General features: G+C 45.1%; 1 protein-coding gene across 1 annotated transcript in view; it reads left to right on the top strand.

Annotated features, from left to right (window-relative positions):
• Nucleotides 1-4,959: 4,959 nt before the first annotated feature.
• The window catches only part of pik3c2b (phosphatidylinositol-4-phosphate 3-kinase, catalytic subunit type 2 beta), a 164,918-nt gene continuing 142,406 nt past the window's right edge, over nt 4,960-27,471 (top strand). Inside the window, exons 1-2 of the mRNA XM_078546393.1 lie at nt 4,960-5,111; nt 14,508-15,608. Of these exons, the coding sequence (XP_078402519.1) occupies nt 14,580-15,608 (1,029 nt within the window). The 5' untranslated portion in view covers nt 4,960-5,111; nt 14,508-14,579. The remainder of the gene's footprint in view (nt 5,112-14,507; nt 15,609-27,471) is intronic.

Raw genomic sequence — 27,471 nt, 5'->3', positions numbered from 1 at the left:
TAGAATACAAAAGCAGGGATGTAATGCTGGGACTGTATAAAACGCTAGTTAGGTGACAGCTGGAAATTTGTGCACAGTTCTGGTCACCACATTACAGGAAGGACATAATTGCTCTGGAAAGAGTGCAGAGGAGATTTACAAGAACGTTGCCATAGCTGGAAAATTGCAGCTATGAGGAGAGATTATGTAGGCTAAAGTTGTTTTCCTTAGAACAGAGGAGACTGAGGTGTGACTTGAATCAGGTGTACAAAATTATGAGCGGCCTAGATAGAGTAGACAGTAAAGACTTGTTTCCCCTAGCTAAGGGGTCAGTTGCCAGGGGGCATAGATTTAAGGTGATTGGTGGAAGGATTAGAGGGGATATTAGGAAGAACCTTTTCACCCAGAGGGTGGTAAGTGTCTGGAATTCTCTGCCCAGATTAACAGTTGAGGCAGAAACCCTCAACTCATTTAAAAGGTAGCTGGATCTGCACCTGAAGTGCTGTAACCTGCAAGGCTAGGGACCAGGTGCTGGAAGGTGGGATAAGAATGGGTGGATGGTATTTTCATCTGGCACAGACATGATGGGCTGAATGGCCTCTTTCTGTGGTGTAACTTTCCTATGGTTTCTAAGCCACCTCTTACTTTTCTAGATACAAGCCTAGCCTGTCCAACCTTTCCTCATAAGACAACCCTCCCATTCTAGATATTAGTCTAGGAAACCTTCTCTGAACTGCTTCCAATGCATTTACATCCTTCCTTAAATAAGGAGACCAATACTGTACACAGTACTCGAGATGTGGTCACACCAATGCCCTGTATAACATGACATTCTATGTGACTGTGACAAAGGTAAACTGTCTCTCCTCATTCATCTCAACCTGTCCACAGCCCTTGAAATGGTTGATCACACTATCCTTCTGCAAAACCTCTCCATCAATATCCAGCAGAGTGGGACTGCCCTCATTCTCATCAATTCAGTCATGGCCAGAGAATCTCCTGCAATGTCTTCTATTATTGCTGCCATACCATTAATGATGGAATCCCTAAGGACCTAGCCTTGGCTCCCTCCTTTTTTTCATCTGGATCCTGCCCTTCAGCGACACCATCTGAAAACACAATGATGGGAACTTTATGGCTGGAGAGCCAGCGAGAGACCCCCTCCTTTGGAGGAAGGCCCACTGGATTATGAGCTCGTCAGGCAATTAACAGGCCATCAGCAGACGTTTTGCGGGATCAGTGCGCCAGGAGCCAGCAGTACCACCCATCGAGAGCTGCCAGCTGATCAGAGGTCGGCAGCTCTTTTGCTCAGCAGTGCCACCTGGGGAGTGGGTGGCTGCTGTGGGAAGTGCACCCACCAGAGGCACAGGGTCGCAGAGTCACCCACGCCAGAGGTAAGTAATGGAGGGTTTTGCAGGCTCGAGGTCGTGGGGGAGGGTGGTGCTGAGGGAGGTCACCAGCAAGGGCAGGGCGGGGCAACCCTCAGCAAACCACCCCCCCCACTCTTCCTGATGCCTGTCCCTCGATCAGGCACTGAATGGCTTGGCACAAGGGACCCCTCTGGGGGGACCACAATAAATGTACACAGGTTTGTTTGTCATTCTCCCTGTGTGGCAACAGGCCTACCTGCCACTAGGTGAATATCAGCAGCGGCAGGATGAGGCCCTTTAGTGGGCATCGATTGCCCCTTAAGGTGCTCAATTGGCAATAGGGGCAGGAAGGCCGTCCATGGGCCTTTCTGCCACAGACATAATCAGGGTTGAGGAGGGAAGTTGGTCCAGTCCCAACCCACCACCCTCCCACCTGATTAAAATCTCTCCATGCCTTCAAACCCACAATGGGGGAGGGCATAAAATACCAACCCAATATCAGATTCCGCATGTATTCTGACAGCAGCCCACTCCATCACACAAACCCTCCACTGCCTTTGTGTTGGCAGTCTTCTTGTCTGACATCCAGTCCTGGATGAGCAGATATTTCCTCCAATTAAACTTTGGGGATGCATTGTCTTCAGCCCCTGCCATGAACTTTGTTCCCTAGCCCCCAATTACACTCTTCTCTCTGGCTACTGCCTCAGCCTGAATGAGACTATTTGCAATCTTGACGTTCTGCTTGACTTTAAGCTAATCTTCTGACTCAATTTCCTCTCTCTCATCAGTAATGCACACTTCCACCTCAGTAGTATCATCCTGCCTCAACCCATCTGATCCGGAAGTCTTCATTTCTGCTTTGGTTATATTCAGATTCGACTAATGTTCTCCTGCCAGTTTCCAATCTTCCACCCTCCATATACTTTAGCTTATCCAAAACTGCCCATTTGTAACTTGCACCAAGTCCTGTTCATCCATCACTCCTGCTCATAAGAACACAAGGACAGAAGAGGTAGGAGCAGGAGTAGACCAGATGGCCTGTCGAGTCTTCTCTGCCAGTCAATATGCTCATGGCTGATCTTGGGCTTCAACTCCACTTTCCCGCCTGCCCCACATATCCCTTTTTTCACTGAGAGACTAAAAATCTGTCTATCGCAGCCTTAAATATATTCAGACGATGGAGCATCCACAACCCTCTGGGGTAGACAATTCAGAAGATTCACAACCCTTCAAGTGAAGGAATTTCTCTTCACCTGAGTTCTGAATGATCAATCCCTTATCCTGAGACCATGCCCCGTGTTTTAGATTCCCCGACCAGCAGAAACAATATCTCAGTGTCAAGCCCCTTCGGAACCTTGTATGTTTCAATGAGATTACCTCTCATTTTATAAATTCCAGATAATATAGGCCCAATTTACTCAGGCCGTCATCCAAGGGACCTATCTAGTGAACCTTCGTTATACCGACCTCCAATGCAAGTATATCTTCCCTTAGATACGGAGACCAAAACTGCACACAGTACTCCAGGTGTCGTTTCACCAGACCCTGTACAATGTAGCAAGACTTCTTTATTCCTGTACTCCAATTCCCTTGCAATGAAGGCCAACATGCCATTTGCCTTCCTAATTGTATGCTGTACCTGCATGCTAACTTTCTGAGTTCCTTGTACAAGCACACCCAAGTCTCTCTGGACATTTACAAGTTTCACGCCCTTTAAAAAAATATTCTGCTTTTCTACTCTTAAGACCAAAGTGAATAACCTCACACCTCCCCACATTATAATCCATCTACCATTTGGCCGCCTCCTGTTGTTAAGCTGCTGAATTTTTCCTGCATTTGCAGTATTCTTGTTTCATCAAATGTGTCAAATTTGATTGTGTAAAAATCATACCTAACTCCAGACCCCAGCATTGGCCTTGACCATTGTGGTATTTAAAACTACTGGGACATTGTTTCATTGATAAAATGAGGGCTTGAACATCATTAAAATAAAGGCAGGTATTCAATGTTCAAGGTGAGCTAAGGGCCCTCTGGGGATGACAAACTGTGGCTGCACTGTACCCTCCCAGCTCTCTGTAACAAAACTGTCTTGCTAGGTTTTTTTAAGGAAGTGTCTCGTTGGGAGAAGTATTAAGCAAATGGTTTTAATCTATTTACAAACATGTAACATGATTATTGTAAAATACGTTCTAGCATAAGAAGGCACTTCCATTTAAAAAAAGCACGTTTTATGTTTTGTCAGCTTCCATCCAATAAAAGATCTTGAATTTTTTTTATATAAGGGTAATACACCCCATTATATTCAATAAAGGTTGTGGAATTCAAGCCTCATAACTGACACTTGAACACATAATTCAGGCTGACAGTGTGCTGCACTATTGGAGATGCCATCTGTTCGGTGAGACACTCAGTAGCTCACCTCCTGACTCCCCAAAACTTGTCCACCATCTACAAGGCATAAGTCAGGGGTGGAATGGAATACACTCCACTTGCCTGGATGAATGCAGCTCCCACAACACTCAAGAAGCTTGACACCATCCAGGACAAAGTAGCCCGCTTGATTTGCACCTAATCCACCACCATGCACAGTGACAGCAGTGTGTACCATCGACACCATGCACTGCAGCAACTCACCAAGGCTCCTCCGACAGCACCTTCCAAACCCATGACCTCTACCATCCAGAAGGACAAGGGCAGCAGATAGATGGGAACACCACCACCTGGAAGTTCCCCTCCAAGCCACCCACCACCCTGACTTGGAAATATATCGCCGTTCCTTCACTGTCGCTGGGTCAAAATCCTGGAACTCCCTCCCTAACAGCACTGTGGGTGTACCTACACCACATGGACTGCAGCAGTTCAAGGCGGCAGCTCACCACCACCTTCTCAAGGGCAATTAGGGATGGGCAATAAATGCTGGCCCAGCCAGCAAAGCCCACATCCCATGAACGAATAAAAAAAATTAAACCGAGGCCCTTCTGTCTTCTCAGGCAATCGTAAAGTTATCCCATGGCACTATTTCAAAAAAGAACCAGGAAGTTATCCCCACTGGGGTCCCGGCCAACATTTATCCCCCAACAATCACTGAAATCTGTTTAGCTGGTCATGATTATATTGCTGTTTATGGGAGCTTCCTGTGCGCCAGTGGGTTGCTGCTTTTCCAACATCACAGCAGTGATTACACTTCAAAAAGTATTTCACTGGTGGCTGTAAAGCACTTTGGGAGGTCCTACGGTGGTGGTAGGCGCCATATAAATGCAAGTCCTTTCGTCCTGAGCTCGGTTTGAGTAAGGAGCACATTTAATCAAGTGGATCTCTGCTCTTCTTGGAGGGGAGTGGATTGCAGTTAGAGGGCGAAATCTCGCTCCCAACGAGTGAGTCTTCGACAAGTGTGAGTTCAGGGGACAGAACCGGGGTGGGGGGGGGCTTTGGGACAAGCTTATTAAACCCCCACCCCTGAACATTGTCCCTGATGCAGCTCCTGAGACTGTCCAGCAGAGGCCAGCTTTCTCACAACCATTTTTCCATCTGTCATTCATCTCTCCCCTTTCCAAAGACCGGAAAAGGTTTTCTCTCTTGCACACACACACACACATACACAACACTTTGTGTATGTTAATTGTGAAGCTGGAGGAATGGAGAGCGTAAAGGAACCAAGAGATGGTTAGATTGTTTTATCCCATCGGGGACTTTTAAGAGGGAGGAAGAGAAGGAGCTATTTAATTTCCTTGCTTGATACTGAGAGGCGGAGAGAGAAACAAGGTAAATCATTTTTTTTGGTTCATTCTGGGCGGGTTTTACTGCAGTTATTGCTGAGAGTCAAGGGGTTTATGAAGCTTAGCTCTGTATTGAGCCTGTGTTGTTGGGGTGGGTGGGGGGGGAGAGAGTGAACATTGGGGAGAGGTGCAAGGAATTTCCTCTCCACTCTGGGAATCTCCTCGATGTAGCGACTTGAGTTGCAGGTGGATGGATACTTGGACTGATGCACATTTATTTCATTGTGTAATGCAAGGGCATGGAGGTGATGCAGATCTCCCTCGCTCTCTCTCAATGTATGTGGTAGCGAGTTTAGCTCACAGTCCGTTTTTTGGATGAGACTGGGGATTGCACCCCCCCTCCTCCTCCCCACATTGGCGAGGGGGGAGTGGGTAACATTAGGATTTCTTTCTCAAGATTTTCTGATTTTATGGGCGGGGAGGAACGGGGCAGTCTTAACGTGATGGGGAAGGTCAGTCTGCCTGTGTCTGTGTATGTGTGTGTGAGAGAGAGAAAATGAAAGGGTTGCTCTGTTAACGCGGAGATCTTGCATCTATTGCCAGTTTCTATGTCTATTTCAGACACGAGTGCAGCACTTGGTCGAAATCAAGAGGCGGCAAGGGGGTTTTTTTTTTCCTCAAGGAACTAGGTAAAGAAGCAAAACCGCATTTTTAAAAATAAGGAAGGAAGGTGGGAAATAATTGGCAAAAGAACGGGGAAGAGGGGTGAGATTTTTTTATTAGAAGCAGCCCGAGTTGTGATCTGGAATGCACTTGTCTGAAAGGGTAGTGGAAGCAGGTTCAATAGGGACTTTCAGATGGGGAATTGGATAGATACTTGAAAAGAAAACATTTGCAGGGAATTGGAGACGTGATTGGATGACTTGCTCAGGCATGATGGTCTTAATCTCCAGACCAGCACGGGAGGAGCACATTAAGGTCATGCCAGGCAGTAGTGGTCTCTGCGTTTCTATATGTTTCAGACACTAGGGCTTGCAGGCACCTGAAACACTGGAGAAGTACTGCCATTGGTAGCTCCAAATCCAGTGGCAATAAAGGCAGTCCAACAGCTGCATCCTTTCCCAAGCCAACTTACCCAGCATCGAGGCACTAATCGCTCAAAACCAGCTCCACTGGACATGATGTCTGTATGCCCGACACCAAACTCCCAAGGCAACTGCTCTATCTGGAACTCGGCCACAGCAGGAGACTGGCCGGAGGACAGTGGAAACACTTTAGGGATGTCCCCAAAGCACCTCTGAAGGGATCAAACTGATTCGTGGGAGTCCCCGGCTTCTGACCGACCAAAATGGAGAAAATTCATTCAGGAACGCACTGAACACGTCGAGAGACTTTGTCGGGTACGCAAAGAGGTGAAGTCAAGGCAGCGAGAGCGCACAAACCTCCAAACAACCCATCTACCCAACCCTCCAAGCACCCCCTGGCCCGCTCGTGGCAGAGTCTGCAGATCTTGCATTGGACTTCTCAGCCATCCCAGAACCCATCGAGCCAGGGTGGAAGCAAGTCATCCCGGATCCTGAAGGATTGTCTAAGAACGGAAGGCTGTGCTGGATAATTCAATGTGACAAAGCAATAAATCATAGGTGATGCCAAGCAGGAATTTTGTAGAGCAAAACTTTGTAGGGAGACAAAAGTGGGATAAGGAGCTTCTAGCCATGAGATCCCGAGGGGTAGTGAATTGGAATAGGAATGTCCTAATTTGCATACAGTGGCATGTGGGAGACAGGCCATATCTGTAACTAATGAGGATGTGCATTTTTGAGTTTGAGGTTTGTCTCAGCAATATGCATTTATATCCCATCTTATCACATTTTCAAAGTACTGCATGTTATGGGGCTGATCTTGATGTTTTGTGATCGTGTAAAGTCGGTGCAAGTGAGTTGCCCGTTTACATCTCTGAAATTTTATTGCATCGGCTTCAATCAAGATAAAATATTGGGAGGGATGTGAGAGGGGCTGCTGATTTGCTACCACCTATTTTACACATGGACAGAGTTATACCCAGTGGCCTTTTGCACACTTTGCAACAGAGGTGTCTGTTGCTTGGTGGGAAAATGCAGCCTCCACTCTGCCAGTAATGTCCCATAGCCATGTGCTTATAGAATCATGGAACAGTTATAGCATTACAGCCTGTTGAGTTCATTCCAGTGCTGCGTAAGCGCAATTTAGCTACTCCCACTCCGCCATGCTTTTCCTGTAGCCCTGCAAATATTTTCTCTGCAGGTGCTTATTAATTCCCTTTTTGAAAGCCACAATTGAATCTCCTTCACATTCTGTCTGTCAGGCAGTGCATTGCCACATTCTGACCATTTGCTGCATCTCAAAGATTTTCCTCACATCACCTTTGGTTCTTTTGGGTATCACCCTAAATGTGTGCACTCTGGTTCTCAACCCTTCCACAAAGCTTATCTCTATCTAGTCTGTCAAGACCCCTCATGGCTTTGAACACTTCGATCAAATCTCTTCTTGACCTTCTCTAAGGTGAACAGCCCCAGCTTCTCTCATCTATTCCTGTAACTGTAGTCCCTCATCCCTGGAGCCGCTCTGTAAATTTTTTCCTCATATAGGTCACCCCCCCCACCACCACCTGTCCCCAAAGGCAGTCCACCTGTTTCTTTAGTTTTCCTGAGGTGGATTGAAATCAGAATGTGGTCAGATGTCAAGAAAAAAAACAATGATATTGGTAATTATTTTAAAATAGAGTTTAGTGGTGTATGTGTGTGTGTGTCTCAATTGGATTAAAGCCAGATGGTCTGGAGGCTTTGATGTATAGAAGAGAAGTAGGTTTGAAATTGTAATTAGATAAACATAGGGAAATTGAAGGTGAAGTATAAAGGGGACAACTTGCATTCGTAAATTTTGCAATTTGTATGTTTCGAGATGCAGGCAGAGCTGAAAGAAAGTCATTTTGAATGTGACTGTCCAGAGTGTGCTTTGCTAGCGTTCTGCTTAAATCTGCGTGTTTTACTGTTGCCTTACTGGGGGCCTAACAGAGATTCAGGTTAATTCGGGGAGTTTTGTAGTTATTATGGTAGTAATTTTGTAGACATAAGTATGTGCTTTCAATCTTTCTTGTATTAATAAATGTTGGATTTAGTTTTATAAAAAACCTCTTGAGACTTGGTGTTCTTATTACTGCTGAATTCAAAAGAGTGGGTGAAATATCACACCTAACCAGGTGACGCTCAGAAACAATTTTTTTAAAGTTTACTAGTAAAGTGGGTATTATGAAAGCGTTTTATTGTTAGAAGATTTAAAGTTTTTAAAAAACCAAGTGACAAAGAGGAAAATATGTGTAAAGGAAGAGAAGGCTGTTGGTAAAAGGACGAGGGTTTATAAGATCTAAAGCCTTCAGCCTGTAAGTCTCAAGTCTGCAAGAACCCAGAGCTGAAAGAAACTCATCTTGAATGTGACTGTCCAGAGTGTGCTTTGCTAGGGGTCTGTTTAAATCTGTGTTTTACTGTTGCCTTACTGGAGGTCTAACAGAGAGTCAGATTAATTAGGGGCTTTTTGTAGTTAATATAGTAGTAATTCTGTAGACATAATGTATTTGCTTGCAAACTTCCTTGTATTAATAAATATTTCATTTAGTTTTATTAAAAAAAACCTCTTGAGACTCCGGTCTTATTACTACTGAATTCAAAGCCTGCATCTCAGCACATACAAATTGCAAAAATGGGGTATGACAGTTGTTTCCAAGTTTCCCTCTGGGATTTGAACAACACAGCTTTTACCATCAGCAGTGTCATAATATCAGGTCACTGGGAGATCTCCATGTTCATCGAAATGTGTCAAAGGGTGGGTTCTTTATTGAGCGCTCGAATAGGCAGAGCGGGCTCTCAGTTTTAACCATGGGTTTTTTTCACTTCACTCCAGAACAGATTGGCATTTGTTTTTTTTTATACCTCCTGCTTATGATTTCATAGGGCACAGAAGGTCATACAATTGTGTGGAGCATCCTGGCTGCAGAGCATGTGAATAACCTTCTGTTGAGGTCATGTTTATATTTCGTGTTCCATATTGTTGTTGTTCATTGTTGGTTTTGTGATGGGAGTCACAGACTAATTGTGAATAGAGTGAAGTTGGTCATTCTGATCAAACTCTGTAATATCCCAGTGATATATTACGCACTGAGCCACTGAGGAACATACAAAATTTATGGTGTGGAAAGAGGCCATTCTGCTCATCATGTCTGCTGGCTGGAAAAAGAGATCTACTTAATCCCGCTTTCCAACCCTTTATCTGTAATCCTGTAGATTATGGCACTTCGAGTACATATCCAACCATTTTTAAATGTGATGAAGTTTCCTGCCTCTACCACTCTTTCAAACTGTAATTTCCAGGCCCCTACCACCTTCTGGGTGAAAATAATTCTCAACTCCCCTCTAATCCTTCTGCCGATTATGTTAAATCTATGCCCTGTACTATTGACCTCTCCACTAATGGAAACATTTTCCTTCCTACCCATCCCATCTCAGCCTCTCATAATTTTATGCACCTCAATTAAATATCCCATCAGCTTCAATTGTGCCAAAGAAATTAACCCTAGCTTTATAGCTAAAATTCTCCAGTCCTAGGTAAATGTGTCATAATTTATGGAGTTCTACTTTGCGTGTGGATATTACACCCTTGGAATGTGCATGTGTGCTGCAGTAAATCTTTTTAAAAATTCATTCATGGGATGTGGGCTTCGCTGGCTGGGCCAGCATTTATTGCCCATCCCTAGTTGCCCTTGAGAAGGTGGTGGTGAGCTGCCTTCTTGTACTGGTGCAGTCCATGTGGTGTAGTGCTGTTAGGAAGGGAGTTTCAGGATTTTGACCCAACGACAGTGAAGGAACGGCGATATGTTTCCAAGTCAGGATGATGAGCTACTTGGAGGGGAACCTCCCAGGTGGTGATGTTCCCATCTATCTGCTGCCCTTGTCCTTCTAGGTGGTAGTGGTTGTGGGTTTGGAAGGTGCTGTCTAAGGAGCCTTGGTGAATTCCTGCAGTGCATCTTGTAGATGGTACACACTGCTGCTAATGTGTGCTGGTGGTGGAGGGAGTGAATATTTGTGGATGTGGTGCCAATCAAGTGGGCTGCTTTGTCCTGGATGGTGTCCAGCTTCTAATTCATACTTGAAGGTGAGGGAAGCTGATCTATATAATTCCCCGGGATAATCACAGTCTTCAAAAGATGATCTTTATTCTTAATCTGTCTAATTCCTTATTGCTTTATCTGGTTAAGCCGATGGGTAGTTGAGGCGCAAAGGAAGATCTCGGGTTTGATTCCGGAATCAGTTGATCTCCACTCTGGAGGCAGCAGAGATGTTTAATTGGGTCTCAGTTTAATCTCTAGCCAAAGGAGGAATAAAATCACATGCAAGGTTTCCTTTCCTGATCACTGCTAAGTGTTATCTGGAAGGCTGTGCATTGGATGAGGACAGTTTGAGCTTGTTTTTCTGAATGAAGACACTACCAACACTCCACTGTCCAGGCTTGGCCAGTTAGATGAAGTGCAAGAGCTGGTGAAACCAGAACTTAGCAAGCATCTGGCGCATCAGGGGAGATGGAGAGAAGCAGAGTTTCTTTAAAATGATAGCATCTAAGTAACTGCCCCTAAATGTTACATTTTAACATCTGGTGATAAACACCAAACTGCAAGGCTGAATCAAACTGTTGGTGATGTATTTGATCCCAAGATGAACTTCTGACCACATATCCACACCATTATCCAGACCACCACCTTCCACCTCTGGAACATGACTAATTCTGCCCCTTCCTCAGCTCATCTGTTGCTGAAATCCTCATCCATGCCTTTTGTTAAATCTAGACTTAACTATTCCAACACTCTGCTGGCTGCTCTTCCGCTCTGCATAAATTTGAGCTCATCCAAAACTCTGACCATATCCTTTCTCGCATCAAGTCTCATCCACTCATCACCCCTATACTTGCTGACATACATTCTCTCCTGATCTGGCAGCCTTTCAGTTTTAAAATTCAGATTCTTGCTTTAAAATCCTCCCATGGCCTCACCCCTCCCTGTCTCTGTAATCTGCTCCAACCCTACAAACCTCTGATGCCTCTGAGTTCTTCCAATTCTAGCCTCTTGCACATCTCCTATTATCATCACTCCACCATGGTGGCTGTGCCTTCAGCTGTCAAAGTCATATGCTGTGGAATTTCCTCTCTACCTCTCCTCCTTTTGAGATGCTCCTTAAAACTTAGCTCTTTGACTAACTATTGGTCACCTGTCCTAATATCTCCTTGTGTGACTCGGAATAAAATTTTGTTTGATAATACTTCTGTAAAAATTCTTGGGACTTTTGCTTTGGTAAAGGTGTTATATGTGTATAAGTGTTTAACTTGCACTTGTGTGCAAGTGTTTAAGATAATCTTGAACTTTTCCTCCTAAGATGGCTCTGTTTGTCTCCCGGACAAAACTCCACACCCTATCCCTCAATCTCCTTCCTCTTCCTGGAGGTTGCTCAAGCTAAACCTGAGGAGGGCGGAACCTCAAGTGCTGCTCAACCAGTTCCTTATCTTCAGATCTCTGTGCCCTGGTCTTGTTCCTATCAACTGCAACCTCCCTCAGCCATTCATCCCTGTTCACACCATTCATCCCTCCAACTTTGATCACTCCCTTCTCCCTCCACTTTGCAATGAATGGCAGACCCTTCAGCCACCTTGCCCCCACTCTCTGAAACTCTTTTGCTAAATTCACCACCGCAATAAATTCTTCCACTTTGCTACATTCATCCCGAGTTTTGAAACTTCTTGAGTGAAATGGTTAATGCATCAAATTTGTGTGTGCTATTTTGATAGTTTTTCCCTTCATTGGAGTCAAAGGTAGTATTTATCTTCGTCCAATGATTAGAACATGAGTTAGGAGCAGGAGTAGGCCATTCAGTCCCTTAAGCCTGCTCCGCCATTTGATAAGATCATGGCTAATCGGATTGGAGCCTCAACTCCACCTTCCTGTCTTCCCTCTTAACCTTTCACTCCCTTGTCAGTCGTAAATATATCTAACTGAGCCTTGAATGACCTAACCTCCACTGTTCTCTGGAAAGAGAATTCCACAGACTAACGACCCTCTGAGACAAAGAAATTGTCCTCATCTCAATCTTAAATGGGGGCTCCCTAATTTTTAAACTGTATCCCCTAGTTCTAGATGCCCCCACAAGGGGAAATATCCTCTCCGTATCCACCCTGTCAAGTTCCCTCAGGATCTTATGTGTTTCAATAAGATCACCTCTCATTTTTCTAAGCTCCGATGGGTATAGGCCCACCTGCTCAACCTTTCCTCATCTCCGGAATCAACCTAGTGAACCTTCTCTGAGCTGCTTCTAATGAAATGATATCCTTTCTTCATAAGGAACCCAAAATTGTACACAGTACTCCAGAAGCAGTCTAACCTATACAGCTGTAGAAACACTTACCTACTTTTAGAATGGGGAAAAGCCCTTAACCATGTAAAGTGTACATTCTGTTGAATGCAAGAAAGACATGCATTAATACATATGTTTAATAGTCACTGTTTCCAGGAGTGTGTCTGTGTTTTTGGTTGGAGGACAGCACCATTGCTGATTTCCATCCCCCCACCATTACTCTGGTTCTTCAGATACCCTGCTCCTGTAAGCAATTAAACATTGCTGCACATTGTGGGCAGGAATTCTTGATTACATATAGCGAATGTAACTTCTTTATTCAAAAAGGGAGGGAGACCGAAAGTAGGGAACTACAGGCCAGTTAGTTTAATATCTCTCATAGGGAAAATGTTAGAAGCTATTACTATAGATGTTATAGCAGGGTGCTTAGATAAGTTCAGGGTACTCAGGCAGAGTCAGCATGGTTTTGTGAAAGGGAAATCATGTTTAACCAATTTGTTGGAGTTCTTTGAAGAAGTAACAGGTGCTATGGAAAAAAAAGGGGGAGCTGGTGGATGTACTGTACTTAGATTTCCAGAGGACATTTGATAAGGTGCCAAATCGAAGGTTATTGCGGAAAATATAAGCTCATGGTGTAGGGGGTAACATACTGGCATGGATAGAAGATTGGCTAGCTAACAGGAAACAGAGAGTAGGCACAAATGGGTCTTTTTCTGGTTGGCAAGTTGTAATAAGTGATGTACTACAGGGATCAATGCTGGGATTTCAACTTTTTACAATTAATATAAATGATGTAGATGAAGGGATCGTAGGTGTGGTTGCTAAACTTGCTGACGATACAAAGATAGGTAGGAAAGTAAGTTGTGAAGAGGACATAAAGAGGTTACAAAAAGATCTAAATAGGTTAGGTGAGTGTGCAAAGATTTGACAAATGGTGTATAATGTGGGGAAAATGTGAAATTGTCCATTTTGACAGGAAAAATAAAGAAGCAAAGTGTCTAGACAGTGAGAGATTGCAGAGCACTGAGATGCAGAGGGATTTGGGTATTTTAATGTGTGAATCACAAAAGGTTAGTGTGCTTGCAGGTACAGCAAGTAATTAGGAAAGCTAATAGAATGTTATTGTTTATTGCAAAGGGAATTGAATACAAAAGTAGGTAGTTTATGCTTCAGGTATATAGGGCATTGGTGAGACCACATCTGGAGCACTGTGTACAGCATTGGTCTCCTTATTTAAGGAAGGATGTAAATGTGTTGGAAGCAGTTCAGAGAAGGTTTACCAGACCTATACCTGGAATTGGCGGGTTGTCTTATGAGGAAAGGCCAGACAGTCTAGGCTTGTATCCACTGGAGCTTAGAAGAGTAAAAGGTGACTTGACTGAAACATATAAGATTGAAGGGTTGCCGTGGAAAGGATGTTTCCTCTTGTGGGAGAAGCTAGGACTAGGGATCACTGTTTAAAAATAAGGAGTCATGCATTTAAGACAGAGATGAGGAGAATTTTTTTTCTCTCAGGGTCATGAGTCTTTGGAACTCTCCTCCTCAAAAGGTGGTGGAAGCAAAGTCTTTGAATATCTTTAAGGCAGACCTAGATAGATTCTTGATAAACAAGGGGATGAAAGGAAATCGGGGGTAGGTAGGAATGTGGAGTTGAGGTTACGGTCAGAACAACCATGATCTTATGGAATGGTGGAGAAGGCTCGATGGGCCAAGTGGCCTACTCCTCCTCATTCATATGTTTGAAAGGTTCAAATTCTTACTCACAGCATTCAATTGCTCCAGTCTTCCCAATATTTCATTGAGCACTTTATTAAAGGATAAGAATAAATATTATTATAACTTTAAGATTCACTCAGCCCTCATGCAAAGATTTTATTTTGGAAATTTGTTTCAAGTGCTACCATTTCCCCTCATTCGCCCCTTCCCCAATTAAACCACAGATTTGGCTTAAGAATCAGTTCCATAGCTTAGGGAAAGATTGATTTAAAGCCCTTTTTTGTTTTTGTTTTTTTTAGGTGCAATCCATTATGACTTCGTCCATTGGTCACCTATTCCAGAAGTAAGGTTCGCCCGTACCAGCCATTAGGATGTCTCAACCTACGGGCAGTAAGGAACACTGGAAACCCTGGGAGTTCTCTGGGATCAGCCGGCAGGAGCTGGCCCTGGCAGAGGCTCTTCAGATGGAGTATGATGCCCTTTCGAGGCTTCGTCAGAGCAGCACTACATCAAGAGAGGACGGCAAGCCCAAACACATTAACAGCTTGCAGCTGATTCCCTTTGAGGAGCCTTTATTGGATTACAGCCAACTCAGAAATGACCGGAATGTCATTAAAGGGTCCCATGGCCTGTCGGGGTCAGATCCTGGTCTCAATTACAGCAAAGGCTCCTCTTTGTCAAGTCGAGGCATTGCATGTTCTTCTACTACCTCAGTTCCTGGGCCTCCAGACCATCAATGTCAAGAGGACCCAGAATACTACTCATTGTGGAAGGATGTTACTACGGCCACAACTGCCACCACCACCACCACAAACTCCTCCATCAGTGGCTCCATGCAACAACCAATCCGTACAGGGCTCCACACCACTGATGGGACGTCTTGCCAACAAGGAGATTATTCCATCATTGACTATGCTCCACCAGTTCCACCACGAGTTCCTCTAGGCCCCAGTCGAAATGCCACATTAACAGACCATTGGTCCAAGGGGCTGCCCAGTGACAGCATCGAGAAATTGACCATACCTAACGACATCAATCTATTTTCTCCCAGCAACGATGACTCGAATGGCAAAATTGTAGAACCACCAAATATTTACTCCGGCCAAAGGATTTCTGACGAAGAGTTTGAGTTGATTGACTATGACGATTTGAATGATGCCATAACGAAGCTGAATTTAATGTCTACCTATGGGGAAAATACAAAGCTGATAAGAGTTGGGAGCATTGGCCCTAACTCCATCTGCAAGAGAAAAGACAGGAAGGGGGAAACCTCTGGGAAACCAGTCAGTAGAAGTAAGACTCTCCCACCTCAGGTGCCTCCCCGGACCTACATGTCCAAATATGGAAACCAGAACAACGCTGTCTATCAGGCCAAGAATCGAAGGGTCTCCGTTGATCCGGTGAGATCCAGAAAATTGTCCGATTAGTTGCTAATGGGGAAATTTGCATTGCAGCCAGCTGTTCAAATATTTAGGTTTGGTGTTCTGATGTAAAAGGGCAATGGACGCAAATTCAATAGTAACTTTCAAAGAAAATATTTGGAAGGGAAAACTTCAAGGGCAGTAGGGGAAATGCTAGACAAATTGGATAGCTTTGTCACAGAACCAGCACCCACACAATGGACGGAATGGCCTCATTCTTTGCTGTATCATTCTGTGAAGTTGGTATGACCTTCACCAGACCAAATTTTTTTTTCCTTCTCCTTTCCTATCCTTGGTTCTTCCAGAATCCTCAGTCATCTTCCCCATTTGGTCTCAAAATTGAAGCAACCGTTCACCATAATATCACCGAGTTTCATTTGTCCCTTTTTCGTGGCTGCTCCTCTCTTGGAGCAGCTCCCACTCATCAAGTTGAACCTAGCCCACTCCATTCCCCAGTTTCCCTTTCATATTACCCCTCTACCCTGAGCCCCACTCCCCAATACAGTCACACCATTTCCACTCCATCTGCCTCTACACCCCCCCCGCCCCCAAAAACCACCTGCCTCACCATCCACACTCTTGACTGTTTCTCTACAAGCTGGTTCCTGTTTCCAGCCACATCTGGGGCTGGGCTCTCTCTAACAGCAGCCGGTGATGTCAGTGAAGGGGGGGGGTGATGAGGGAGTGGGGTGCTCTGGTGTTGAGAAAAATTACTTTGGGTGGCAAATGGCAGTGCCTGACCGATTCATGCCCCATCCTGAAAGACCCCTGGGCAATTTGGGAGGGTTGGCAACCCGAAATGAAGCATATAGGTCTGTTTGTACAATTTTGGCTCTGTTGAATGGTGCAAAGATGCAGGTTGCACTGTAGGATAAAAGTGATTCAGAAACACGGAAATGTTATTCATATAGCGCCTCTCATGATCTCGAGAGATTCTGAAGTGCTTCTCAGCCAGTGAAGCATGGGTGACCTTTGTAATGCAGGGAAAGCATGCCCAGTTGATTCTTAAAATCGCTTGAAATAAACTTTTGTGAAAGGTTTGTATCAAGAATGAAATGGGTTTTAAAGCAGCAATGATCCACAATGGGATCTTTCCATGCCGTTGCTATTGTAAATGTTGATATGCACCTGTTCTGCTATCAGAAGTATATTGGGAGGATGGGTGGGTGCAGAAATCAGACCTCTCAGCTCATTTGATGTGATAACTGGGCGTGATCGTGGCTTTGAGAATTGCAGGGGTGGGAAACTGTGCATAGTATCAGACAGGTAGCATGACATTCTGTTCCTGTGCAATGGCAATAAAGTAAAACTGGTGCCTTTGTGTAAACACTAATCTGTTACAGGTTCAGATAGCAACAAAGTGGCAGCTTGTGTCAAGGTGTTTTCATAAATTGCAGTTTTGGGGAATGTCGGCAACACCACTAACTGTGCACTTGCCAGAACTCATGGCATTTAAACGTATTCAACAAAGCTTCAAATTCTGTGACATTGGGTGTTAAGAACAGAAATTTTTTGTTGGCCAGTGGTGATCGACTAAAATACAACCAACATCTATTCTCTTCCCAAGCTTCTAATTTATTCCACCTCTTTAGTCGGAGCTGCGTACGGTATTTAAAGCTTCACTCCCTAGTTATCTGCATCTGTTATCTGACAGTGTCATCACAAAAGGGTTTCAGAAGATCGCAAGGTGCCTATGAGATGGATGAAAATTTTAACCTGAAGAGACTTTTCTCCCTTCACGAATAGTTCAGCCAAAGGCTTGTGAAGCTTCTTCATATTGCGTCTAGTTGAATAGTATGCCTGAATTCACAAACTTGGGTTGTCTGGAGAGAGTATTTTGAGTTTGTTTTTTAACATGAGGGTTGTTGCTAGTGACAATTAAGGGGATGGATTTAGGGTCCTGATATAGAACTAACTAGCAAAAGCTGACCTAACAGTCCAGAAATACACAAATTACTTTGGGTGGCAAATGGCAGTGCCTGACAGACTCATGCCCCATCCTGAAAGACCCCAGGGCAATTTGGGAGGGTTGGCAACCCGAAATGAAGCATAAGATTGTTATGATTTTAACGTTTCTCAGCGAGTGTTTAAATATGGAACTTGCTACCAGAAGGAGTAATTGAGGTAAATTACATTGAGACACCTTTAAGGGGAAGTTAAATGAGTCCATGAGGAAGAAAGGAATAGAAGGTGACGTTGAAAGGACTAGATGGAGCAGGGTAAGGCATAAGCACCAGCATTGACATCGGGATGAATGACCTGTTTCGGTGCTAAAATTCTGTAGCACTCAATTCTTTTTAATATTCATTCATTCACGGGATGTGAGTGTCGCTGGCTGGGCCACCATTTATTGCCCATCCCTAAGTGCCCTTGGGAAGTTGGTGGTGAGCTGCCTTCTTGAACCTCTGCAGTCCATGTGGTGTCATTACACCCACAGTGCTGTTAGGAAGGGAGTTCCAGAATTTTGACCCAGGAACAGTGATATGTTTCCAAGTCAGGATGGTGAGTGAATCGGACGTGAATTTCCAGGTGGTGGCATTCCTACCTATCTGCTGCCCTTGTCCTTCTAGGTAGTAGTGGTTGTGGGTTTGGAAGATGCTGTCTGAGGAGTCTTGGTGAATTCCTGCAGTGCATCTTGTAGGTGGTACACACTGCTGCTACTAGCGTCGGTGGTGGAGGGACTGAATATTTGTGGATGTGGTGCCAATTAAGCGGACTGCTTTGTCCTGGACGGTGTCCAGCTTCTCAGTGTTGTGGGAACTGCATTCATCCAGGCAAGTGGGGGGTATTCCATTACAATCCTGACTTGTGCTTTGTAGATGGTGGACAGGTTTTGGGGAGTCTGGAGGTGAGTTACTTGTCGTACAATTCCTAGCCTCTGAGCTGCTCTTGTAGCCACAGTATTTATATGGCTAGTTCTGTTTCTGGTCAATGGTAACCCCCGGGATCTGGATAGTGGGGAATTCAGCGATGGTAATGCCATTGAATGTCAAAGGGTGATGGTTAGATTCTCTCTTGTTGGAGATGGTCATTGCCTGACACTTGTGTGACACAAATGTTACTTGTCACTTGTCAGCCCAAGCCTGGATACTGTCCAGGTCTTGCTGCATTTGGACATGGACTGCTTCAGTATCTGAGGAGTCACGAATGGTGCTGAACATTGTGCAATCATCAGCGAACATTCCCACTGCTGACCTTATGATGAAAGGAAGGTCATTGATGAAGCAGCTGAAGATGGTTAGGCCTAGGACACTACCCTGAGGAACTCCTGCAGTGATGTCCTGGAGCTGAGATGACTGACCTCCAACAACCACAACCATCCTCCTTTGTGCTAGGTATGACTCCAACCAGCGGAGAATTTTCCCCCTGATTCCCATTGACTCCAGTTTTGTTAGGGCTCCTTGATGCCACACTCAGTCAAGGGCACTCACTCTCACCTCACTTCGGGAGTTCAGCTCTTTTGTCCATGTTTGAACCAAGGCTGTAATGAAGTGAGGAGCTGAGTTAGAAGCTACGATGTCTAATTAAGAGTGAAAGAGCAGCAGCTTGTTATAACTTAGGCTGCAGATATACCCAAGATTCCATCAGTGTCTAGCCAAAGATTTTTAGGACTATTCGCTCATTTCTTGTGGAGTAATTGCAGGCTGTTGTTGGTATGTAACAGTACACTCTGATTTTTTTAATATTGTCACAGTGACATAGAGGCATTTTTCTTCCTGTGTACTGTCTACACTCAGTTCATTCTGGAAGTCTTTCACCTTTTTCCCCCTCTCCCAACCCTTCCCCCTACTACCCAATAGCCCCCAAAGTTAACACTGGTATGTTTCTCCACTATCACTCCAGTTCATGCTCATAGTCTCTACCTTCTTCTCAGTTCATATGGATTTTCTCCTTCTCTTCTCCCCACCGCCTTCACCAATTAACACCAATATTCCTCTGTCCCAATTGTTCCGTCACACCACCCAACTGGTGTTGCTTTGCCATCAGGATCCAAGCGTGCTGCACAGTGTGGACATGGAGTCATTTGGTAACACAATTCACAGTGCAGATTGGAAATCAAAAGCAAGATCTTAAATGGTATATAAGGCTGTTTCCTCACTTGGCAGTGTGTTTACAACTGAGGCATTTGCGGGGGAGCCTTGAAACTTGTCTTTTCTAAAGTAAACTTTTGAATGGTCCAAGATTCCTGGCTGTCCCTGTGCCAGACTTGCCATTTTGGAACAGAGCCAAGCTACAAGTTTCCATGCCCCTTCTGCTTGCTGCTATCGCCTTGGTAACTCATTTTATAAAGACAGAAGAGAGGCACTGTACCAGCACACATACTCCCTCTCTCATAGATATTATTTTCTTTGACGTGATGCTAATGTGTTATTGCATGTGATGCAGAGTTTATTCAATGAAACAGATGCTGACACATCACTGTGAGTGGAAGGGACCAGGGATTATCTGACGTGAGGCTAGCCTCTAATTAGATTTGACCAAGCCAGGGTTTTGTTAATGCTTTACTATATTGTTGAACAAACCCAGGATGATTGTTCTCCTGTGCCTGGCCTGCTCTTTTGGAGTTGGGCCAAACTACACAAGTTTCTTCCCTTCACGTCTAACCACATTGCCTTGGTAATGCATTGTATGAAGGAACGGAAAATGCTCTGTACCAACTGTGCTTCAGTACAGGATGGGCATCATTCCATGTTCTGCTAACATATATGAGGCCACTGTAAACTTGCTCTAGTGATAATGCATTGACTGATACTCACTCCAGTTGGATTAAGTCAGTGCTTTCTGGAGCTAATCATAGAATGGTTACAGCTCAGAAGGAGGCTATTCGGCCTTTCGAGATCATGCCAGCTCTCTGCAAGTACACGTCAGCTTGTCCCACCCCCTGCCCTGCAAATATTTTCCCTTCAGGTTCATATTATATTAAATTCCCTTTTAAAAGCCCCGATTGAATCTTCCTCTATCGTCTTCTTAGGTAGTGCATACCAGTCACTGCGCCAAAAAATTTTCCTCTTGTTGCTTTTGGTTCTTGTGCCAAAATCTTAAATTGATGTTCTCTGATTCTCAGCCCTTGCGCCAAACGGAACAATTTCTTTCTTTCTTTCTATCTATCTATCTCCTGATTTTGAACACCTTAATCAAATCTCCTCTTAATCTTCTCTTCTCTACGAAAAACAGCCCCAGTTTCTCCAATCTATCCATAATTGAAGTCCTTTATCACTCGAACCATTCTCATAAGTCTTTTCTGCACCCTCTCTAAAGCCTTCACGTTCTTCCTAAAATGTGGTGCCCAGAATTGGACACAATGCTTTAGTTGAGGTCAAACCAGTGTTTTATAAAGTTTCATCAAAACTTCCTTGCTACATTAGTAGATTTCATAGGTATTGTTAGAGTTTTGTTAACCAAAGATGTTAAGAGAAGAGCTATGAGGGAGAAGCAGGTAAATGGAATCGGGGCACAAATCAGCCATGATCTCATTGAATGGTGGAACAGGCTCAATGGACTGAATGGCCTACTCCTGTTCCTACGTGCCTATACTGATTTTCACAATCTCGGGGTGTCCCACAGTGCCTTACACCCAATTTATCATACAGGAAGCTCTCAAACAGCAATGAGATAACGAGCAGATAATCTGTTTTAGTGGTAAAAGCAAAAAACTGCGGATGCTGGAAATCCAAAACAAAAACAGAAACAGAAATACCTGGAAAAACTCAGGTCTGGCAGCATCGGCGGAGGAGAGCACAGTTGACGTTTCGAGTCCTCGTGACCCTTCAACAGAACTAAGTAAAAATAAGAAAGGGGTGAAATATAAGCTGGTTTTGTGGGGGGGGCGGGGGGTGGTTTGTTGTTGGGACAAGCAGCCAGTAATAGGTGGAGATAACCAAAAGCTGTCACGGACAAAAGAACAAAGAAGGTGGTGATATTATCTAAAGGAATGTGCTAATTAAGAGTAGAAGACAGGATAGATAAGATCTAGTGGGGGTGGGGTAATACTAAAAGGTAGAAATAAACAATGGGTGGAAATACATTTAAAAATAATGGAAATAGGTGGGAAAAGAAAAATCTACATAAATTATTGGAAAAAACAAAAAGGAGGGGGAAGAAACGGGAAGGGGGTGGGGATGGAGGAGAGAGTTCAAGATCTAAAATTGTTGAACTCAATATTCAGTCCGGAAGGCTGTAAAGTGCCTATCGGAAGATGAGGTGCTGTTCCTCCAGTTTGCATTGAGCTTCACTGGAACAATGCAGCAAGCCAAGGACAGACATGTGGGCAAGAGAGCAGGGTGAAGTGTTGAAATGGCAAGCAACAGGGAGGTCTGGGTAATGCTTGCGGACAGACCAAAGGTGTTCTGCAAAGCGGTCACCCAGTCTACGTTTGGTCTCTCCAATGTAGAGGAAACCACATTGGGAGCAACGAATGCAGTAGACTAAGTTGAGGGAAGTGCAAGTGAAATGCTGCTTCACTTGAAAGGAGTGTTTGGGCCCTTTGACGATGAGGAGAGAGGAAGTGAAGGGGCAGGTGTTGCATCTTCTGCGTGGGCATGGGAAGGTGCCGTAGGAAGGGGTTGAGGAGTAAGGGGTGATGAAGGAGTGGACCAGGGTGTCCCAGAGGGAACAATCCCTATGGAATGCCACCAGGGGGTGTAAAGGGAAGATGTGTTTGGTGGTGGCATCATGCTGGAGTTGGCGGAAATGGCAGAGGATGATCCTTTGAATGTGGAGGCTGGTGGGGTGATAAGTGAGGACAAGGGGGACCCTATCATGTTTCTGGGAGGGAGGAGAAGGCGTGAGGGTGGATGCGCGGGAGATGGGCCGGACACGGTTGAGGGCCCTGTCAATGACCGTGGGTGGAAAACCTCGGTTAAGGAAGAAGGAGGACATGTCAGAGGAACTGTTTTTGAAAGTGGCATCATCAGAACAGATGGGACGGAGGCGAAGGAACTGAGAGAATGGGATGGAGTCCTTCCAGGAAGCGGGGTGTGAGGAGCTGTAGTCGAGGTAGCTGTGGGAGTCGGTAGGCTTGTAATGGATATTGATGGACAGTCTATCACCAGAAATTGAGACAGAGAAGTCAAGGAAGGGAAGGGAAGTGTCAGAGATGGACCATGTGAAAATGATGGAGGGGTGGAGATTGGAAGCAAAGTTAATAAATTTTTCCAGGTCCCGACGAGAGCATGAAGCAGTACCGAAGTAATCATCGATGTACCGGAGAAAGAGTTGTGGGAGGGGGCCGGAGTAGGACTGGAACAAGGAATGTTCCACATACCTTTTAAAGAGACAGGCATAGCTGGGGCCCATGCGGGTACCCATAGCCACACCTTTTATTTGGAGGAAGTGAGAGGAGTTAAAAGAGAAATTGTTCAGTGTGAGAACAAGTTCAGCCAGACAGAGAGTAGTGGTGGATGGGGATTGTTCAGGCCTCTGTTCGAGGAAGAAGCGGAGAGCCCTCAGACCATCCTGGTGGGGGATGGAGGTGTAGAGGGATTGGACGTCCATGGTGAAGAGGAGGCGGTTGGGGCCAGGGAACTGGAAATTGTTGATGTGACGTAAGGTGTCAGAGGAATCACGGATGTAGGTGGGAAGGGACTGGACAAGGGGAGAGAGAAGGGAGTCAAGATAGCGAGAAATGAGTTCTGTGGGGCAGGAACAGGCTGACACGATCGGTCTGCCGGGACAGTCCTGTTTGTGGATTTTGGGTAGGAGGTAGAAGCGGGCTGTCCGAGGTTGGACGACTATCAGGTTGGAAGTTGTGGAAGGAAGATCTCCAGAGGAGATGAGGTCAGTGACAGTCCTGGAAACAATGGCTTGATGTTCAGTGGTGGGGTCATGGTCCAGGGAGAGGTAGGAGGAAGTGTCTGCGAGTTGACGCTCAGCCTCCGCGAGGTAGAGGTCAGTGCGCCAGACACCAACAGCACCACCCTTGTCAGCAGGTTTGATGACAAGGTTAGGGTTGGACCTGAGAGAACGGAGTGCAGTAAGTTCAGAGAGAGACAGGTTAGAATGGGTGAGAGGAGCAGAGAAATTGAGACAACTAATGTCACGCTGACAGTTCTCAATGAAAAGATCAAGAGAAGGTAAGAATCCAGAGGGAGGGGTCCAGATGGAGGGAGAATATTGGAGGTGGGTAAAAGGATCCGTTGAACGGGGAGACGAAGACGGCGGAAGAAGAGTTCAGCATCGTGCCGAGCCCGAAATTCATTGAGATGAGGGCGTAAGGGTATGAAACTAAGTCCTTTGCTGAGCACTGAACGTTCAGCGTCAGAGAGGGGAAGGTCAGGGGGTATAGTGAATACACGGCCGGGGCTGGGATTGGAAGACGGGGTGGAGACAGAGGGACAGGCAGGGGTGGTGGTGTCGATCAGTTGTTGGAGCTTGCGTTCCTTAGCACTTGAGAGAAAAAGTTTCTTGTTGAGGCGTCGGATGAGGCGAAGAATAAAATGAAACTGGGGGCACGTGCATCTTTGAAAAAGGGTGCGGCGGTGCTGCTGGAGGGAGAGGTCGAGTGTGTTCATATGGCGGCGCATGGCACTGAGTGTGGATCTCAGAATGCGACGGGATTAGTGGTGTTGGTTGAGGGATAAATATTGGCCAAGCCGCTGGGAAGAACTCCCTGCACTTCTTTGAAAAAGTGCCATGGGATCATTTCCATTCACCCGAGAAAGAAGATGCGGCCTCGGTTTCAACGTCTCTTCCAAAAGGCAGCACCTCCATCAGCGCAGCAATGCTTCAGTAATGCACTGGAGTGTCCCTTAGATCATATGTTCAAGACACTCTGTAATTGCTTATGGTTTGAGTTATTAAACTAGTCAAAAGTCGTCTCCAAGTTTACAGGAGGACTTTGCAGATATTCAAATGCCATGGTTCAGCTCGAGCACATGCAGAACATTGTGGAACAAAAGCAAATTACTGCAGATATTGGAAATCGGAAGTAAAAGCAGAAAACGCAGGAAACGCTCAACAGGTCAGGCACCATCTGTGGAGAGAGAAACAGAGGGTTTTGTTGAGGGGGATGAGAGCACGAGTGATTCTTACAGTTCAAGGCTCTGCCTTATCCCCACTCTGCATAATAAAAGGTTTGGAGTCAGTACTAGCAGGTTAAAGGAGAGGGTGTGGGGGCGGTGGGGGGGAACTAAACAGTCGATACTGGAAAAAAATCAGTCCAAGATCTGGAAAATTCTGAAGTTATAGATATTATAATCTTGGATCAGGTTCTTTCCTGCACGTATAGCAGTCTGTTCTTTGAATACACTTTCTTGTTATGCTCAGGCCGTGTATACAGGAATAAAATCACCCAGATTAGGAGAACACGGGGGTGGTGGGAAATATGGTAATCGGGAAACCGCAATCATGACAAACATGCATGTATGGCACTGTGATCTCAGACTTTGTGAGTGGGGGGACAGCCTATTCATTAGTCTCATAAACACCTCCATCCTATTGAATTTCTTCAACTAGCAAAAAGAATGCCCAGCCGGACCTGCCAAGTGTGACTCATTTAAGTTTTTAAAGAATTGGTTTTTACTGATAAACAATGCAACGTCAAGTATTCGCCACAATGGAGGTTTTCCTCTGGAGGATAATGAAAACCTCCAAATTTCGGTCTTGTACAATAGTACAAGCAATCCCCTGGGCACGCAAATGAAGACCATCACAACACACAAAAGAAACGCGATTTGATTTTGAATTCTCACAAGAGGATTTCCCCCCACCAAAATTCTGACAAAAAATTGGATGGCAGCTAATTAGATTGTGTACTCATTCTTTAAATAATAATCACCGCTCCATGTGATTCGTGATCAGGTCTCCCTCCTTTTGTTCGTAGATCTCGCTTCTCACTTGATTTTGGAGAGTGATGCACAAGCCATGCCATCAAATGCATTCTTAGGCTATAGTGCCCCTCTGCTATTTAATGGAAAACTATGGGAAGCCTCTGTACGCTTGTTGACTCCAATGAATCATATTCGGCTAGCGTGACAAACCACATTAGATCAGTAGTCCAGTGTAGCATTTTATAGACTGTGACTGTGATGCACAACTGTGAACCCAGTCAGCTGTGCTTTCAATGTTCCTGTGTGAAGCACTCCGCTGAGTACACCGGAGGTGTATGTGCTCAGCGTTACATAGTGCCACCTGCTCAGGGGTCTAGCATTGTGCTGTGCACCATTCCATAATTATTGATCATATGTTTATTTTTGCATACTTTTCCTGCTCTCAATTATTTCATGTTTTGATGATGCATTCATCATTATGCTGCGTCCATTACTGCTTTGCACCTTTGCTGTGCAGCACTGTGCCACGCCACTGCTCATCATAAGATGTAGGAGCAGAAATAGGCCATTCGGCCCATCGAGTGTGCTCCGCCATTCATTGAGATCATGGCTGATCTGATAATCCTCAACTCCACTTTCCTGCCTTTTCCCCATAACCCTTGATTCCCTTACTGATTAAAAATCTGTCTATCTCAGCCTTGAATATACTTAACCACCCAGCCTCTACAGCCCTCTGCGGTAAAGAATTCCACAGATTCACTACCCTCTGAGAGAAGAAATTCCTCCTCATCTCTGTCTTAAATGGGTGACCCCTTACTCTGAGATTATGCCTTCTAGTCCTAGACTCTCCCACAAGGGGAAACAACCTCTCAGCATCCACCCTGTCAAGCCCCCTAAGAATCTTTTATGTTTCAATAAGGTCGCCTCTTACTCTTCTAAACTCCAATGAGTACAGGCCCAACCTACTCAGCCTTTCTTCTTAAGAAAATCCCTCCATACCTGGGATCAACCAAGTGAACCTTCTCTGGACTGCCTCCAATGCCAGTATATCCTTCCTTAGATAAGGGGACCAAAACTGTTCCCAGTATTCTAGGTGTGGTCTAACTAGTGCCTTGTATAGTTTTAGCAAGACTTCCCTATTTTTATACTTCATTCCCTTTGAAATAAAGGCCAACATTCCATTTGCCATTTGCCTTCCCTATTACCTGCTGAACTTATATACTAGATTTTTGTGATTCATGCATGAGGACCCCCAAATCCCTTTGTGCTGCAGCTTTCTGCAGTCTTTCTCCATTTAAATAATATTCAGCTCCTCTATTCTTCCTGTCAAAGTGCATAACCTCACATTTCCCACATTATATTCCATCTGCCAAGTTTTTGCCCACTCACTCAACCTGTCCATATCCTTCTGTAGTCTCTTTGTGTCATCCTCACCACTTGCCCTCCCACTTAAGTTTGTGGATGACACAAAAATGGCGATAGTACATTCACATCCCCCATCCAAGTCATTAACATATGTTGTAAATAATTGTGGTCCCAGCACTGATTCCTGTGGGGACTCCACTAGTTAGATTGCCATCCTGAAAATGCTCCCCTTATCCCAACTCTGTCTTCTATGTTCACCTTGGCGCCTCTCTTCCTTATATATTTAAAGAATCTCTTGCCGTCCGTTTTTATATTACTTGCTAGATTACCCTCGATGTTTATTTTCTCCCTCTTTATTGTTTTTTTGGTCATCTTTTGATGGTTTTTAAAACTTTCCCAATCCTCTGGCTTACCATAAATCTTTACCACATTGTGCGTTTTTTTCATTCAATTTGATACAATCCTTAACTTTCTAGTATCCTTCTTCCACACTGGGATACATCTTCTCATCCCACCCTCTTCCACGCTTCTCAGCCCACCACTTTTGCCCCATTCTGAGCCCATCCTCCCCTCTCCATGGCCTCCCCCTCACCCGGCCTCCCATTCCCGCTCGTCAGCACCCCCACCGCTCGCCCCACCCACCGCTCGCCCTCCTCCCCCCAGCTGCTTGCCCATCCTACCTCCCCCAACACTCCCGCCTCCTCCTCACC

Source organism: Cetorhinus maximus, chromosome 8 (genome assembly GCF_964194155.1).
Source record: "Cetorhinus maximus chromosome 8, sCetMax3.hap1.1, whole genome shotgun sequence".
Lineage (NCBI taxonomy): Eukaryota > Metazoa > Chordata > Chondrichthyes > Lamniformes > Cetorhinidae > Cetorhinus > Cetorhinus maximus.
This window is presented reverse-complemented; position numbering and strand designations above follow the sequence as displayed.